Below are 17,746 nucleotides of genomic sequence, written 5' to 3'. Positions count from 1 at the left end.
TCTATAACATTATCTTGGAAGTAGCTCTATAATAGAGTTCAGCATAGGACAAAGGAAAGAATATGCAACACCAATAGCACACGCATCGGCTGACAAGAATGCAATTCGTGTTGCTCCCATTAGCCCCTAAACTGAATTCATGCTCTTGGGGATTGGGGTGAGGAATGTACATTGTGTCTGACCGTTCCAAGAACTCTTCAGCTGGTTTTCAATCAAAATACCCCTACTATAAACTAGATTTTAAGTGGATCTATTCTCCCTTTTAACACAACAAAATTGAACATTAACCCAAATTTGTTCTAGAGTTGATATTATCAAAGAACAACATATTCAGCACAATGAAATTTTCTCATGAAGTGGAAGCAACTGTCCTCTTCCTTGTGTAAATTAATACATTTACTCCAATCCACCTCCCTCTCATCAGCTCCTTCCCTGTCTATTTCAGTGCATTGAAGTCTTAATCTAATCTACTAGGGAAACCATGCTCCTGCACCTATCAGTAGCTTATGAGCTACGAAAAACTTTGAGGATTCCAAGTTGTTCCCACTGTGCTTTACAAACTGTATCCCATTTTTTCTTGAATTTGGCTGAAACATAAGTTATCATAAATAGAACTAAAATGTTTGTACACAGGTTGAGTTTCCTGTAATATTTGCTAGGAAAGTATTTGGACACAGCAAGGTGGCCCTTTATAAACTCAGAAAGAAGCAATCATTAGTACTTGTCCTTTTCTTTCCAGTTTGTTACCCATTGCTTCTTCTGGGTCTTCTTTGTAAAGCCTTCTGTGATAAAGTAACGTTCTTCTTTGCGGATCTTCACAGCATGATACTTAGGCATACTCCTGTAGTATCTTGTTCTCTTGAAGAAGCCACACTGCTCAAGAAAGAAAGGTTACAAAAGAAAGTTATTATGTACATCTGAAGAGTACATTTTTCTTTTGATGAAGTACTGACTAATACTCCCATCATTTTTGGTTATGTTTTCCCCACATCATTTTTAGATTAAAAAGTAACGAACCCAGGCTCCTTGACCTTCATTCAGTAAAAATACTGCAGTGTAACAGAAATATCTAGTCCAGATTTGATTCTCAGACTTTATGTGGCGACTTAGCTGATCTCAACTGGGGCACAGCAGGGATAATTTATCTTTTATTTTCAGTGTTGATTTGGTAGGATGCGCCAACCTGTCACTGGATGAGGGTGGGTGGGGTGCCAAGGAGAGTAGATGATATGGATATGACATAAGGTTTAGAGGAGGATGGCTGCAGAGGGAGACTTTCGGGAGGGTTTTAAAGATGGAAATAGTTATAGCTAGTTTGAAGGTATTAGAAAGGGAATTCCACTGTGAAAAGACCTGATCATTGAAGATTTAGTTAGGAGCGTTGAATGAAGATTGAATATTGATTCAGAGAAAAATGGGACAATGAGCTGTGACATAAGGATAGGGAAGATTCCAGAGAAATAATGGAAAAAAGTTACACATACAGTAAAGAGGATCATTTTAAAACCATTGTGGTGAAAAACAGAGATGCAAAGAAGCATTTGTGAATCCTGGTTTAATTGGTAACCAGGCTTAATAATATAGAACAGAACTGTTGATTCCTGGTTGTTCTTTCATCCAGCAACATTTGGGAAAGTATAAAAGAAAATGAGAGGTTAGTAAACTAACACACAGTACAATGATAAAAAAATTCTTTCCAAGGAAGGTCTCTGTAATCAAAACAGGAAATTAAGCAAAATGTAGACAACGAAGAGATTATCTGTCAGCAAGAGTAAAAAATGCAATTAGTAAAATAGGGAAGAAAATCAGAAAAACCAGGCATCTGTTAGAGAAAGGAACTTAGAGAATTAGTCTGTTCCATGTGGAGGAAATGGCAAGAAGAACAAGAGCTGGACATGAAACAGGGTAAAGTAATCCTTTTTCCTGCGGTTTCTTTGGGCAGAGGAAAAATTCAGTACATAGAATTGGTTAGAGTTTTGACACCTATCAAAAATAATGCAAATATAGCTGAGAAAGGAAGTAATCCAAGCAATTCCAGTTTTAAAAATGAGCATCAACATCACAATTTATTTTTCCTAAGTCAATTTTATGGGATTCCCAAGACCAATAATGACATTTTCTTCATTAAACTGCCAAGGCATTAAAAGGTTAAAAAAAACACCCTAATGATTTCTGAAACTGAAAATTTCAAACTCAGCAAAATTGACAGAACATTAACCAGAAGACTCTCTCTCAGCTACTAATGACCATATTATAAATAAGGAAATGTATAGATAATGGCAAGGTCATGATCGGGCACAATGAATCCCTTCACTGTCAAAACAGACATGATATTTAGCATAGATTTTTTTCAAAATCAACGCTAAACTTTGAAGGAAAACAACAGGAAAAGGGATAAAATTCGATGGCATTGTCTTCTGTGATGTGTTTGGTTCTGGTGACATAACTGTAGGGCAGGGTTGAATGACGAGCTGTTTTCCTCCCCACCAGAATCATATGCTTTGACTCAGCCAGACATCATAATATATAAAGCACATTTAATTTGGCAACATGTTTGATTATCTGGAAAGAATCCTCACAGATAAACAAAATTTGACAGTGACCCACATAAAACTGAGAAATGGGATGAACCTCAAACGCTTCTTTAGCCAGTTTGGACAAGCTGGGTGAATGCCTCTTCTGCACCATAGGTTTTTATGTTCCCAAGGAATTATTAGAGCAGATGACCAAATACATGGCCAGTAAGGTAGGTTTTAAGGTTACTTCAACAAAGGAGAGTGAGGCACAGAGGCTTAGGAAGGAAACTTCAGAATGCAGGTCGTGGCAATTAACCTCTGAAATGAACTTTGGGGAATTATGCAAGGATGGTTCATTCCTCAAAATCACTTCGTTATTTTCAGAGTGTGAAGATGAGGAATAAATATAGGAAAACTTGTACTGTGATTTGTTTTGCAAAATAAAAAATGATGTGAAGAAATACAGAAAGTAAAAATTACCTTACTTTTGCAACAATGAGATTTAGAAAGAAAACATAGCAACAGTCATTCCTGGAGTAAATGAAATTGTTATAAAGAATAACAGGCAGCTACACAATATTGGATTACAATATAATAGATCCCAAACACTTCCCTACCCAACCTTATTCTGCCACTGCATGCTCTATTACCAAAAATAGCAGGAGGTGAGGTTGACCAGCACTAGTCATTATCAGTAAGACGCTTAGTTTCTGAGGGCTGAGTCTTGATTTCAGCCTTTTGCTCTTTGGCTTCATACATAGCTCGTGTGTTCGCTCTCTTGAAGAAACCACACTATAAAGAAGGAAGTTATTCAATTAAAATTATCAACAAAACATGTATTTTACAAAAACACACATACTCAGTACTTTCTGTTCTCAAACTAATTATGGATGAGGATATCCTGCAAATTTATCATGAAGTAAGCTCCATAAGCTGGTTACTGCATGTGACATCAGCCGTCAAATTAGCTTTTACTTTTTAAATGTGATGAGGCTTTCTGCCTCCAACATTAAATCATTCAGAAGTTCCAAATCTTCCAGGTGAAAATTTTTCCTTTTCACCCCTTTAATCTTTCTAGCAATGATTTTAAATGTATGCCTCTTGGATTTTGATATCCTGCTAAAGGAAATACGGTACTCTATTTACTCTATTTTTATACACCTCACCTCCCCTCACATTCCTCTTTTCCAATTGAAACAACCCCAGCCTATCCAGTATTTATTGGTATCTAAAAGTTTCCATTCCTTTGTAGCATCTTTGTAAATCTTCTCTGCACCCTTTCACATCTATCGTGTCATGTGGTGACCAGAACCAAAATTGTAAACAACTGTGGTCTTTTAGCAAAACTCTTAAGTTTTATGCCTTGGCAAAATAGAGCATCCCATATGCCTTTTTGACCATCTTTTTGACTTGTCGATTCCCTTTAAGGATACATGAACTTACAGTCCAAGGATATTCTGCTCCTCCAAAGCCTTCTATCCTTCTACTTATTGTGTATTGCTGGTCTTGTTACACTTCTCCAAATGCATTGTGTCATACTTCACAAGACTGGGTTCCTTTACCACCTTACTATTCAACTGACCAGACCAATTTTATCTTCCTGCAGCTGAACGTTTCTCCCTCACTGTCAACCACACAATCAAATTGTAAAAAATAAATAATTGGCCATTGTATGCAGAACTATACCACCATATTAATTATGGACAGGAAAATCTGGATAACTAGTGTTCAAAACTCATTTTACTCTTTGTTACATGAACATAAACTGTAGCTTTAGTAATTCCTTTAATTGCAAAGTTAATCACTAAATCCAAGGGGGGGGCATCGAAATCCAAATCCCTCCTTATTTATCAAAATGAAGCTAATGAAACAGTTATATCTACTCAAATAGAAACATAGGCAATGTTTAGCAATGGGTTTTCAATTCTTTACATTCTAATGTAAAATCAATCAAAACATCACTTTGCATTTTCACTGTATGGGTTGAAACTAACACAAGGTAAAGCAGAGCTACATTAGATTCTTTATCCAGAAATGTTAGAACATATAAACAAGTATTGGTCACCATGTTACCTTAGGCAATATAGCAACACTTCAAGTAAACCAGCTGAAATAAATGGTAGACTATATATAGTACATATTTGTGCTTGTTCATACTATTATATAATTATGTCAATAAAATCCCTCTTGCATTTATGAGTTATCACACAAACAGCAAAATCAGTGAAAAGATAATCACTGTTTGTGCAATACTTTGCTCTCATTTCCATATTATAAACTTTAGACAGAATTCAGCTCATAGCAATCACAACAAAATGTAACATTCAAATTCAATCACTAATTAGTTATAAGTAATTTCATTACACTAAATAATACAGTCACACAGTAATTTGCATTTATGTTTCACTGTACACATCTCGCTTGAGCACCAAGTCCAGGTGCACTGTGGTTAGCTTGGAGCAGGTGAGCATTGCATTTGAATGATAAAATTCTATAGTTAATCGATAAATAATCAAGTGCTGTGAGGTTTGTAAAGCAATGATATGATCACTTTTTCAAACAATATCTTTGTTTGTCTTATATGGGCCCATGGTCTAAATACTTAATTCTTTCTCACCCTCCAGATTTTTTCTAAATATTACCCTTGAGGGAACATTTCCCAAATAGACCAAATATCATTATATACAGTACATTATCAATACCATCATTTCTTGTGCTTGTAGTTTAAATTATTAATTTAATTGTTTATGTAGCACAGTTATCACAAAGTTAGGATAATAAATGACTCATCAATCAGATATTCTACATAATTTTCTATGCACAGAGGTAATATGAACAAAAATATTGTTCTTGCTCTTTGCCTGCAAGACAACCATAATGATATTGTCACTTATTTCCTCCAGTCTAGTGCTGAAGAGATTAGAAATAATTACCAGAGCTCAATCCTAAAAATGATCACATCTTCAAGAGGATGATTAACAAGGCAAAAATAACCTTTCTTTCTTTTTAAATTTTGGCAATAGTGCAAGGGTGAATTTCACAGCCATTTCTTCTAATAGGTTTTCCTTGATATAGCTTCCATCAATTTCCTTATATTACATCATGATGATGATCAATATCTTGCAGTGTTTAAAGAAGCAATGCAGATCTGTAGTAATGGGGGAGTGTACATTAATATAGGCTAACTGCAGAAATTGTTTACCAGGTTGATATTGTGTACGTATTTCTTTCCAAGAATTATCTATTTGTAAAAGGAAGCTGATAAATATCTAGATCGTATCAATGTCAAGTTATCTTTCCTATATTTGGTAAGTTTTTTTCAGCTCCTGATACTCATGGCTCTTCAAGCTAATTTAAACTCCACATTTACAGAATAACTACAGGCTCATGGAAATAAAGTATGACATACCTTCCATAGTAAGAGTATTATGATACTCAGCAGTGCAATTCCTGCCAGCACAGCCACTGCAATGACCCATTCAGAGATCACGTAAGGTGGTTCTTCATCAACTTGGGATTCAATATTGAGAATCACCTGGATTAAAGAAAGTAGCAATCAAAATTGATTCATGAGAACTTTTAAACAGAGAGGTGTCAGCCACCCTTTCAGTTTTGTATGGTGAAATTTTCTGTCTTCTCCTTTGTGATGTGGAAAATCACATTTTAACAACATTTATAAGAGGTCATATTATGAAACACAAGTTCTGCTTCATTCAGCAGAAATGGGCAGTAGATCTGCTGATTTATTTCTTCATGATTGTGCATAAAAATATTAGTTGCAAATGATTTGTTTTGCAGGCTTTTTTTTGCTAATGGATGTACTGGTTCTGAGTTAAAGATACTGTATTTTAATAACTAAACGTGGGTAACAATTACTCTGCATCCACTTTGATATGCTTCTGGATATCATCCTGTCAAAGACATTTTAAAATCCAATGTGAGAATGGACTTACTTTGGAACTGGCTTAAAAATATAGACAGTGCACACAATCATAGATTATGTTATGAACACGTTAGCAATAAATGTTTGAAGTTTTGATTGCAGGGGCTTATAATGTAAAGTTTTTTTGTGAGATGTTTTCAAAACTTAAATGTATTACATTCAATTTGGACATTTCAGCATTCAGCCAGAACTTGCTCAAGTAACCAGGAAACAAGTGTCATTCCTTCAGAATCAGGAGACAGGTTGCACCAACCCAGAATTCAGTAGAGCACAGAGTCTTGTTACGCAGCTGCTACATGTAAACTTAAACAAGAGGTTATTACAACTCCTCTGGAGCTTTTTAGCCTCAAAGAGGTGGATGATCAGCTCATCTAAGCTGCGGTTATCTTGAGTGCTGCACATGGCAGCTATGCAAACTTCACCTGTGCAGTCAGATCTGATGGGGAGGGCCAGCCTCATGAAATCTTGGTACTTGTTTGTGAGTTCTGGTGATGAGGTATTTTCCCAATTTACTGGCAGTCTGCTGGGAAAACCATCCAACATAATCTATCATGTCCTTCTTCTGCAGGATATTCCATGCTGAGCACTGCCCAATAGACTTGTGATAAATGACATCTTCTCCATAAAAAAAAACTTTTCTATGAAGGACAGGTAGGCAGCAGGGTCCAATCAAATAAAGCATTGTTCAGTAGTGAGTCTCGCTTTCAACCTCATTATCATCTCTATTACCAAAATATTAACATGGAAGAATATTGTCATGTCACCCGACACTAAAATGGTCATCTGCCCTTTTTTACCTCATCATGACCCTTTTAATAACCTTACTGCCAGTCTTCTACCTTGTACATTCTATGAATTTAAAATTCAGGAGTTTCATCATCCATCACCTATGCTTACTGAAGTAGATTGGATACCAGCATAAAATACATATCTTGTGAAAGAATTTATCTGTCGCCATGTGCATTGAACTTACAATGTAGTTAAATGCCTGTGGCCACAGATAAATTCATTTTTTTTTTACTCCTTTTCCCAAAATCCATTCCACAAGAAGAAATAAAAAGCAAATTTCAAGAGGCTGAGTACCACTTTTTACAAAAAAACTCAATGCTAGAGATAGAGGTAAACTTTTTACCTTGGCATGTTTAAGATTTGTTTATTAAGCCCCCCATTACCTGCCCTCTCCAACGCTAACTTTCTGCAGCCAATAACCATCTAAAATTCTGGCATTCTTCCAGTTCTGGCCACTTGCACGTCACTGATTTTCTTTTATGCACTAAAGGTTTGAGGGTTCAAATTAATATATTGTCCACCTGATTGTCTCTTATTTCCATCCTTTAAAAATAACTGCTTTAAAATCTGCTCTGTGACCAAACTTTCGATCACTTATCTCCGTGGCTCTTTATGTGACTCATGTTATTTGATGCTGCTCCTGTGAAGCATCGTGGGAAATTTTATTCCATGAAACATGCTACGTAAAAGTAAATTGTTGTACTTGATTTGGTCAGATAGCTAGAATTAATCAGTTGCTTTGATGTTTAATGTGCTCAGTAAAAAAGATTGTGATTCATAACCATTTAAAATTTTGTTGATGAAGGAAGATCCAAAAGGACTCACTTTTGCATTTGATTGTCTCATTTTGATTGTGGTTATATTTGTTCTTAGGTGCAAGGAAGCCTCCAGGTACACAGAAATCCGGCTGTAGTCCCTGAATTCCTAGAATAGGAAAATACATTTTAAAATAATACTACTGCGAATTTTGTCAGCACCTGCAGAAGCCTGATACACAACGTCAGTAAAATCGGGCTCAAAAATATTTTGTTTCAGTGGCCAGTGCTAGGCAACTTAGTAACACCCAGAAGTCAATACTTCTTGCATCACTTAGTAGGCCTTAATATGGCATAAAGATATGATCTGAATGTCAGATATCAGATAAGCTTGGGGTCAGCGCAGGGTTGTTGGTGGGCTTGTAGGGAAATATAATCCAGACAAGTGTAAAGATTGGTGTGGAAGAACAGAAGAGTACAATCAGTAGTAGGGTAGTGGGATTTACTCAGGTCAGTTCCTACTTAGGAGCTGCTCAGGAAAGACCCGTTTAAATCACGAAAAAATTTAAAATTCTGTATGTTTCCTGCAGCCATTAAACTTATATACTTGTATCTAGAGTTCATCATATATCAGATGCCAGAGAACCCTGGAACAAAACTTTGTAACCCACATAGCAAGTTTTATTTAAGTATGTGAGTAAGTAAGTATTTAAAGGTTATTTAAGTATTGAGGCAAACAAGCAAGCTTGGCCACTGGGTGTGGCAGGATACAAAACAAATAGATGGTTTGCTGTCAGAGGACAAATTGTGGGATTACTGAAATATTCAGTCAAAGTTTGTACGCGTTGTATGATTATAGATCAACGTTAGACACAGCTCTGAATTGGAATTCAGAAGGAATCCCCATTCATTTTGCAGGATTCAATCTGTACCTCAAGAAACGTGCTATTCCATAGTCGTGCTCGGAGCGTAACTGTAGCCTTTTTAGTCATATTGCGTAGCAGACAATTGAATCGCTTGCATCGGGCTGTGCGTTTGTCTTTGCATTCCTGTCAAAAGCAGAATGTGAAATAGCATATTACAGACATGTATACCTGTGTTTGGAATTTAAACTGTAGCAGAGCTGCAGTCATAAAAATGCAACCACTTAATAAATACTGTTTCATATACCTCACAATAGTTTTTTGTGATTTAATTGTTGCTTGGATAAGGGCAGCTCAATAACCCTCAAGAAGCTAGGTGCTATGTGGATAATTAGCTGCTTTGCTACTGATCTAACCACCACAGTAAACATTAATTCCCTCCTTCAACAGAGCACACTGGCTGCAATATGTACCAATCACAAAATGCACAGTGTTCCTCACTCACTTGACACTAAAATAGCACCTGCCAAAGCTATGATCTCTACCACTAAGAAATGTAAGGTTAGCAATCCCATGGGAACACCGCCACTTTTAAATTCCCCTCCAGGTCACATAACATTCTAACTTGGAAATATATCTCTTACCCTTCATGGATGCTGATTTTAAATCCTGCAGCTCCCTGACCAAGAGCATTGTAGGATTATCTTCACTAGAGGAACTGTAGCAGTGCATCATCAGTTCTTAAGGGCAATCAGAAATGGGGAATAAATACTGCCTTGCCAGAAATGACCAGATTCCAAACATAAATACTTTTAATAAAACATCGAGCAATACAGCAAAGTACAGGCCCTTTAGTCCACAATGTTGAGCTGACCTTTTAATCCACTCTAAGATCAAACTAACCCTTCACTCCCACATGGCCCTCCATTTTCCCTTCATCCATGTGCCTATCTGAGAGTCTCTTAAATGTTCCTAATGTATCTGTCTCTAGCACCACCCCTGACAGTATGTTCCATGTGCCTACCACTCCATATAAAAAAAGAGCTATCTCTGATAACCACCCCCCCCCATTACTCCCCTCAATCACCTTAAAATTATGTCCTCATATTTGAAATCCATTTTACACTTCCTCTCAGGTATGCAGAATTTTTACTGGAGTGTAGAGTATAATTATTACGATGGACTAGATGGATGGGAGGAACTTTTTTGCTTTTCATTGTCAGCTTGAGTGGATGTCCATATTCCATTACCAGAAACTATGTTATAATTATGTGAATAACCAAATATATTTTTCCAGAAAATCTGAAGAAAATGCAAATACATTGCTTTCACATTCATAGTCTGGATGATTCCTTCATTTTCTTCGTTACATACTTACTAGCTGTAATTCGCCTTTTCCTTTATTCATTATGGTCAGTTTTCTGAGCTCATTGGCAGCTGGAAGTGCTACATCTCGTTTTGTTCTTACTGGCTGTGTAGTTTGATTATTCTTCTGAAGAAAAAAAAAATCGAAGTTAATACAAATCTAACAGCATAAAAGTGTTGCCGCGTGGCCAAGTGGATAAGACGTCCGTCTAGTGATTTGAAGGTCACTTGTTCCAGCCTTGGCTGAGGCAGCATGTATGTCCTTGAGCAAGGCACTTAACCACACATTGCTCTGCGACGACACTGGTGCCAAGCTGTATGGGTCCTAATGCCCTTCCCTTGGACAACATTGGTGGCGTGGAGAGGGGAGACTTGCAGCATGGGCAACTGCTGGTCTTCCATACAACCTTGCCAAGGCCTGCGCCCTGGAAACTTTCCAAGGCGCAAATCCATGGTCTCATGAGACTAATGGATGCCTATTAAAAAGTCATTTTGTGCATGCATATCTTGCTGTCCAGCATCTAGTGTATCTGTCAGATTTATTATTGGTCGACCAATCTCATCTATCCCCTCCCAGCTGTTATCTCATCTTTCGTTCCTCCCAGCTGTTATCTCATCTTTTGTTTAGCAGGCCTCTTGCTGACTCAACTTGCCATTTTCTGCATGCAATGTTTATGGAATTTTAATAGTGAAAAAGTTTGGCAAGTTGTTGACAAACATTACTTCCTTTGTAACAATGCACATTAATGATTTACAATTTTAAGCTTCTCAATGATAATCATTACTGCTAAATCATTGGAAAATGACAATAAATGGATCTATAAATGTAGCACAATCTGAACAGTACTTTTCTTCTTTTCTCTTTCATGTAGTATGATAGACTGACCACCACTGTTGAATTTGCTGTTTCTATTCTTCTCCTCTGTTCCTCTCCTCCTTGATTCCCCTTTCAACATCTAATTTTGCATCCTATCATTCCACTTCCCAAATCTACAACATCACCTGCCCTCGTCTCCAAGGCAGTTTGAGGCTACTATGGAGAGACCCCTTTAAAAGTACTGAGATATTTCCAATGAGCAATTATATGAACATCATTGCTGCTATTAGCTTAGCAAGCAGCTGTGAAAACCTTAAGTTGTGTTTTACAACCCCTTAAAGAAATAAATGGTGATATGATTTCTTATCACCATAACCTCAAGAATTTGTTTATGACTTCTGATTTGCTACTAACACTATCTTAGTAAACAGAGTACCAAAAATGCCCGAAGTCCATTTTCTAGGCACTGTTCACTCTGACAACTTACGAAGATTATGGTTGTAAATGAATTTCCTCCAACTGACCCAACAGACAGCTGTAGCTCTTTATAGTTATTGTCCATATCAAAGGTGTGCATTTGCTTGTGCTCAAGGCACCTTTGCCATTTTGTGGAATATGTGAAATAGAACTTTATTTTAGGCCTGCTCAGGCCCACTCACTCAACTTTTTCGAGAGCATATCAACAACTGCATTGAAGCTACTTTCTGCTCTCATACAGAACATGAAAATATCATCACTGCTGCTGCCAATTTCCCTCTGTTTCCATCTTCACGTGGCACACCTCTGACTTTTCCCTTTCCTCCCTGGATCTTCCCATCTTTATTTGAGGGAATAGACTGATTCCCACAGTTTTCGTGACCACATGTCCTCTTATGCTAGTGTTACCCTCTCACCCCAGAAGCCTCCACATTCAACCAATCATCTTTTGCAATTTTCACTCCCTCCCCCTCAGTATTTCAAAGAGATCACTCTCTTTACGACTTCCTGGTTTGATTTTTCATCCCCAGTACTACATCCCAACTTATTGCACTTCTGCATGCAGGCACAGGAGATGAAATACTTTCCACTTCATCTCTTCATTTCCCACCAACCAGACACCAAACATCTTTCCAGGTGAAGTAATGATTCACGTGCAAATCTTCCCATCTAGAATATTGTATTCATGTGCTTTCCTCTGCACTGGAAAATCTAAATGCATATTGAGTGATTGTTTTATGGAAAACCTTGTTCAATCTGCAGGACTAACTCTGAGTTTGCAGTCACCTGCACTTTAATTCACCATCCTGCTCTGACCTTATTGTCTGTAGCTTCTAGATTTGTTGTGAAGCCCAAAACAAGCTTGAAGAACAACTTAAATTTTTATGGACATGTTGCAACTTTCAGTCTCAGTACCAAATTCTCCAGTTGAAGGTAACTCACTTTCTTTCTGTCTGTATCAGTTTACTTTCCGTGCTGTAATTGTTATATGGTTATATGTTATATCAGAAACTGGCCATACCTGTGTGTCATCATTTTGAACGTGCCCAGCAAGCCTGACTATGCAGACAGAAAAAGACTTCTATTGAAACAATGACCCATTTGGGCTCATCGTTTCAGCGATGGTCCTTTCATACAAACCATCCAACTCCTATTTTTTAGTACTGAACTAAATGTTTCTAGTCTTTCCTAATTCTGATAGAATGCTCTGGACTGGAAATGTTAACTGCGTCTCTTTTCACAGTTCCTGTCTGACTAAGTGTTTCCAGCTTTTTTTTGTTTATATTTCATATTTCAGCTACGTACATTTTTTTTGAGTTTCATTATAGTGCTTCTCTCCACATTGGAATCACATTGTTCAAACCTGAGACTCACCAATGCAGCACACTCTACGTGATAACACTTGAAACAGGCTCTGTGGCCTACTGAGTCTGTTGGTACTAATTTACAAGAATCCTGTATTAACCCATTTTTAAATTCACAGCATATTCCAATCAAATCCCACAAAATTTTACTATTCACACACTAGGGGCAATTTACAGTAGCAAGTTAACCTATTAAGCCACAACTCTGGGATGTGAGAGGAAATCAGGGCACCTGCTGGAAATCCACGGTCACAGGAAGAATGTGCAAACTCTACTTAGGCAGCAACTTGTCATGGTCCGGTCCGTGAAGTCCGCAGTCCAGTTCACGGACCGGTCCATCGATCCTTATTCCAGGTTTTCAGGTTTTCCCTTGTTCTATTGGTGCCTTAATTGAGGCACATGATTCTCATTTGGGCTGGCTACATAAACAGCTCCTGGGTTCAGCTTCAGTTGCTGGACCGTTCCCTCCCCTTCCCCTTCCTTCTGAAACCTCGCCTGCTACCTTCGCCTGTGTCCTCGCCTGTAATGCTGTCAGGTTCAACCGCCAGGGCAAGACCGGGGCCTTGCTGTGTCTAGATAAGGAACTGTCTTTTGTTGTCTGGAACTCTCTCTTTGTGTCCTTGCCTTCGCAAGGTAGGTCCGGCTGTTTGCCACTACCTTGAGTTGGGAACTGTCCGTGTCTGTGCCTTCGCTATGTAGGTCCGGCCGTTTTCTGCTACCTTGAGTTGGGAACTGTCTCTGTGTCCATGCTTTCGCTAAGTAGGTCCGGCCGTTTGCTGCTACCTAGAGTTGGGAACCATCTCTGTGTCCATGCATTTGCTAGGTAGGTCCAGCCGTTTGCCGCTACCTAGAGTTCGGAACCATCTCTGTGTCCATGCAGTTGCTAGGTACGTCCGGCCGTTTGCCGCTACCTTGACTGGAGATCTGTCTCTCACTGTTCTGTGTATGAGTCCCGGCCCTATGTCCTGCTCCCTAGGAGGGGTCCTGGCTCTGTGCTCCATGTTCCTGTTCTTCCTCAACCAAGGCTCTGCGTTCCAGTCTCCCAAGTCCAAGTCTTAGCTTCGTGTCCTCATCCAGTTCTGGTCCTGCGTCCTGCCGCCACGTCCAGTCCTGTTGCCTTGCCATGTCTTGTCCTTGCCTGGATCAGGAGTCTGAGCCCGAGTCAAGACCCAGGTGCCGGGATCCTGTCCAGTCTCTGGCTCGGAGTCCTTGTCCAGGTTCCAAGTTCCTTGTTCCTCGTCCAGGTCCCACTTTCCTAGTCTAGTCCTAGCCCAGGCCCTGTATCCTAGTCTCGTCCAGGGCCTGTGTCTTGTGCAGCGTTGTTTCTTCCCCACTTCCCTTGTTTTCTTGACACACCTAGTCCTGTTCCTAGTACTTCAGTGTCTGTGTCTTGCATTTGGGTCCACTCCCAGCGCCCACCTTATGACACAGCTAGTTCTACTAGCTGTACCACTGTGCTGCCCAACACTTAATGCTTTCTTTTCAAGGTGCGGATGACTGGAATTTTTGTTTGTCAAGAAGTGTTAGAGAAATCCTGCATTTTTCTAGTGTGGCAAATATATGGAGCCAATTTCCAGTGGAGGTTATCTAAATTTTGCGAATACATAGAAGACCTTGGTTGAAGGTAGTGTTGTGAATTGACAGTGATGGCTGAGCCTAGATGGATCACAATGGTTCCTATGTTGTGAGAGAACTACCTTTTGTGGAAAAGGTAGTTGTCCACGTTTTAATCTCTAGATTACACATTTGCTAGTGCTTTACTTAATTCCATTTTTCAGTAGTCTAGAGAAAATTATACAGAGCTTTCCCACATGGGATTTATTAAGAAGGGTGGAGTTTACAGCCTGGCTTGAGAACGAATCTGTCTTGAGTGGTGGATATCAACCCATAAATGCTTCCTTTGACCTTTTCTGATTTGTCATAAATGGTATCCTGCCTCTGGATCACTGTGTCCTTGTCACACATCCTACTTTCCAGGAATATCCCAAGCAAAATAATTTGCAGTATCCATACTTAAATGGTGCATGAAAATGATGAAGATACCTTTTAATAAGAGTCAAGCTTGGTTTAAATAAAGAAATCCTCTTTTAGAGGAAAATGGAAATAATAGCAAAGCTAGTGGAGCAACTGCCTCTCAACACTGGGCACTTAGGTTTGATCGTAATCTTGGGTGATGTCCATGTGGAGATTGCACATTCTCCCCATGACAACATGAGTTTCTCCCAGGTGCTCAGGTTTCCTTCCACATTCCAAAGATATGCAAATTGGTAAGTGAACTGGTCATTGTAAATTGCTCACAGTGTGGCAACGGGTGATACAATCTGGGGGGCGGGGGTGGAGGCTAAGGAGAATGACCAAAAAAAGGAATTGAAGGAGGATTAATGCAAATGGGTGTTGATGTTTGGCACAGACTCACTGTTTCCATGTTGTATCTTTGCCTAGATTAAACTAGGGCTTCATTTTGCAACTTTAATCACTCAGCAAGTTAGTTACAGTAGTTATTTGCCAACTTTGAATATTTATACTGGAACCTAAATCAAGTTTCTACTGTGTTTGGAGTTTCAAATAGCCAGGTTGCTCTGGAAATGTCAATAGAGCCAGTAAGATATATAATTACAATAATAAATATGGAGAAAATATGTAAATACCTTTAAATTCAGTTCATTCACGGTATACCCATCTGGTGTACAGTATCGCTCTTCTGTTCCATTCATTTCAATTTCAGTGAGGTACAGCAACCACTTTCCATTACTGATTTCATATGGCCAATTAATAGTGAGGTAAAGCACTCCTAGGTCACCCAACGGATCGCCGTGATTCTCCACCTGTAGGAGTTTAGAACAGGATTAACAGCATGGCACACTTTACTACATCCAAGCTGTGACCTACTGGTTGCAATTGCCATTAGAACAGCATATTGGCTCTTACTTCTCAGTTAAGGCCCAATGGCCGGAGCCCGAATCTACGAATCTTTGTGAGCCTGCTGGGGAAGTGTCTGTAAATCCATGAGTGTGCAAGTGGCTTGAGGTTGAAGACGGCCTCTCCTGAGGTTAGACGACTGTGCATGTATGTGGGTGGGAAGATGGGAGGGAGGGAGGAATGAGGCTTATTTTGCAGTTTTTGTCATGGTCCTAACTGAACAGTAGCAGGTATCCAAGTTTTGGCACTCCAATTTCCTTAAGTATGGTTATGTGCCACTGTCCCTTTAAGACTCAGTCTGCCAATTATTGCCTGCCACTTTGCTTCATGGAAAGTCTGTACTTAAAGCTCTCATGCTGAGCATTCAGTGTTCAATTGTAGGAGTTTCATTTCTTGTACTGCTGTGATTCTGAGCCTGAACTTGGGTTCACCACCATCCATAGCTCTCTTGTTACAGTTGTTTATGTTCTGTGTTCTGCTGAGCATTGTGGGCATACTGGCAACCATGGTCACACTTGTGGGGTGTCCCAGTACATCCTTGGGGTGTGTTGATTGCTAACACAAATGACACATTTAACTGTATGTTATGATGTAGTTGTGATAAACACATCTGAATCTGGACATTACTTTTTGCACTACCTTGATGTACTTCTGTATGGACTTCTATCTCGACAGCACTCAAACAAAAGCTTTTCACTGTGCCTCAGTACATGTGACACTAATAAAGCAATCGATAGGGTAGAAGGCAAGTGATTTGACAAAGATGATGTAATGTGAAAGAGGGTGCACTGAGTATAAACGTCAGGACAGTATGGTGCGGTTGTACAAGATGCTTGTGAAACTGCACTTGAAGTATTATTTTCAGTTTTGGTCGTTCTGCTACATGAAGGATACCATTAAGCTAGAAAGAGAGTGGGGAGAAAATTACATGGTTATTGCCAGGACTCCTGGAGTTAAGATTATTCACATGGAATTTAGGAGACTGAGGTGGTCTTGTAGAAATGTATAAAATCAATGTTGTACGACTCTATGAGACTGCTCTGAGTAACCTCATCTCTATAATAATGTCGACGTTTCAGGCCGAGACCCTTCATCAGGACTAACGGAAAGAAGAGATAGTAAGAGATTTGAAAGTGGGAGGGGGAGATCCGAAATGATAGGAGAAGACAGGACGGGGAGGGATGAAGCCAAGAGCTGGGAAGTTGATTGGCAAAAGGGATACAAGGCTGGAGAAGGGAGAGGATCATGGGACGGGAGGCCTTGGGAGAAAGAAAGGGGGAGGGGAGCCCAGAGGAAGATACAGGGCAGGCAAGGAGTTATTGTGAGAGGGACAGAGAGAGAGTAAAAAGAGAGGGGAAAAAAGGGGGGGAATAATAAATAAATAAGGGATGGGGTAAGAAGGGGAGGAGGGGCATTAACGGAAGTTAGAGAAGTCAATGTTCATGCCATCAGGTTGGAGGCTACCCAGACGGAATATAAGGTGTTGTTCCTCCAACCTGAGTGTGGCTTCATCTTTACAGTAGAGGAGGCCGTGGATAGACATATCAGAATGGGAATGGGACGTGGAATTAAAATGTGTGGCCACTGGGAGATCCTGCTTTCTCTGGCGGACAGAGCGTAGATGTTCAGCAAAGCGGTCTCCCAGTCTGCGTCGGGTCTTGCCAATATATAGAAGGCCACATCGGGAGCACCGGACACAGTATATCACCCCAGTCGACTACAGGTGAAGTGTTGCCTCACCTGGAAGGACCGTTTGGGGCCCTGAATAGTGGTGAGGGAGGAAGTGTAAGGGCATGTGTAGCACTTGTTCTGCTTACAAGGATAAGTGCTGGGAGGGAGATTGGTGGGGAGGGATCTCCCGTCTCTCCTGTCGAGCTCTGAGGGCGACACTCTCCGCCATGAGGAGGTACCTGGCGTCCCTATCCCACTCCCTTCCAC

At 39.6% G+C, this 17,746-nt stretch overlaps 1 protein-coding gene across 3 annotated transcripts in view; it reads right to left on the bottom strand.

The window, feature by feature from the left end:
- Positions 1-784: 784 nt before the first annotated feature.
- The window catches only part of itga3b (integrin, alpha 3b), a 147,130-nt gene continuing 130,168 nt past the window's right edge, over positions 785-17,746 (bottom strand). For 2 of the 3 annotated variants that reach the window (XM_072248828.1, XM_072248826.1), the window contains 7 exons: positions 15,538-15,714; positions 10,245-10,358; positions 8,936-9,052; positions 8,074-8,172; positions 5,926-6,051; positions 3,167-3,308; positions 785-873 (listed from right to left, as the gene is read on the bottom strand). In XM_072248828.1, coding sequence (XP_072104929.1) covers positions 3,198-3,308; positions 5,926-6,051; positions 8,074-8,172; positions 8,936-9,052; positions 10,245-10,358; positions 15,538-15,714 — 744 coding nt within the window. In that variant the 3' untranslated portion in view covers positions 785-873; positions 3,167-3,197. The remainder of the gene's footprint in view (positions 874-3,166; positions 3,309-5,925; positions 6,052-8,073; positions 8,173-8,935; positions 9,053-10,244; positions 10,359-15,537; positions 15,715-17,746) is intronic. The other variant, XM_072248827.1, reaches the window with a different exon arrangement.

Source organism: Mobula birostris, chromosome X (assembly GCF_030028105.1).
Source record: "Mobula birostris isolate sMobBir1 chromosome X, sMobBir1.hap1, whole genome shotgun sequence".
Taxonomy (NCBI): Eukaryota; Metazoa; Chordata; class Chondrichthyes; order Myliobatiformes; family Myliobatidae; genus Mobula; species Mobula birostris.
The sequence above is the reverse complement of the archived record's forward strand: the minus strand, read 5'-3'. Positions and strand labels throughout refer to the sequence as shown.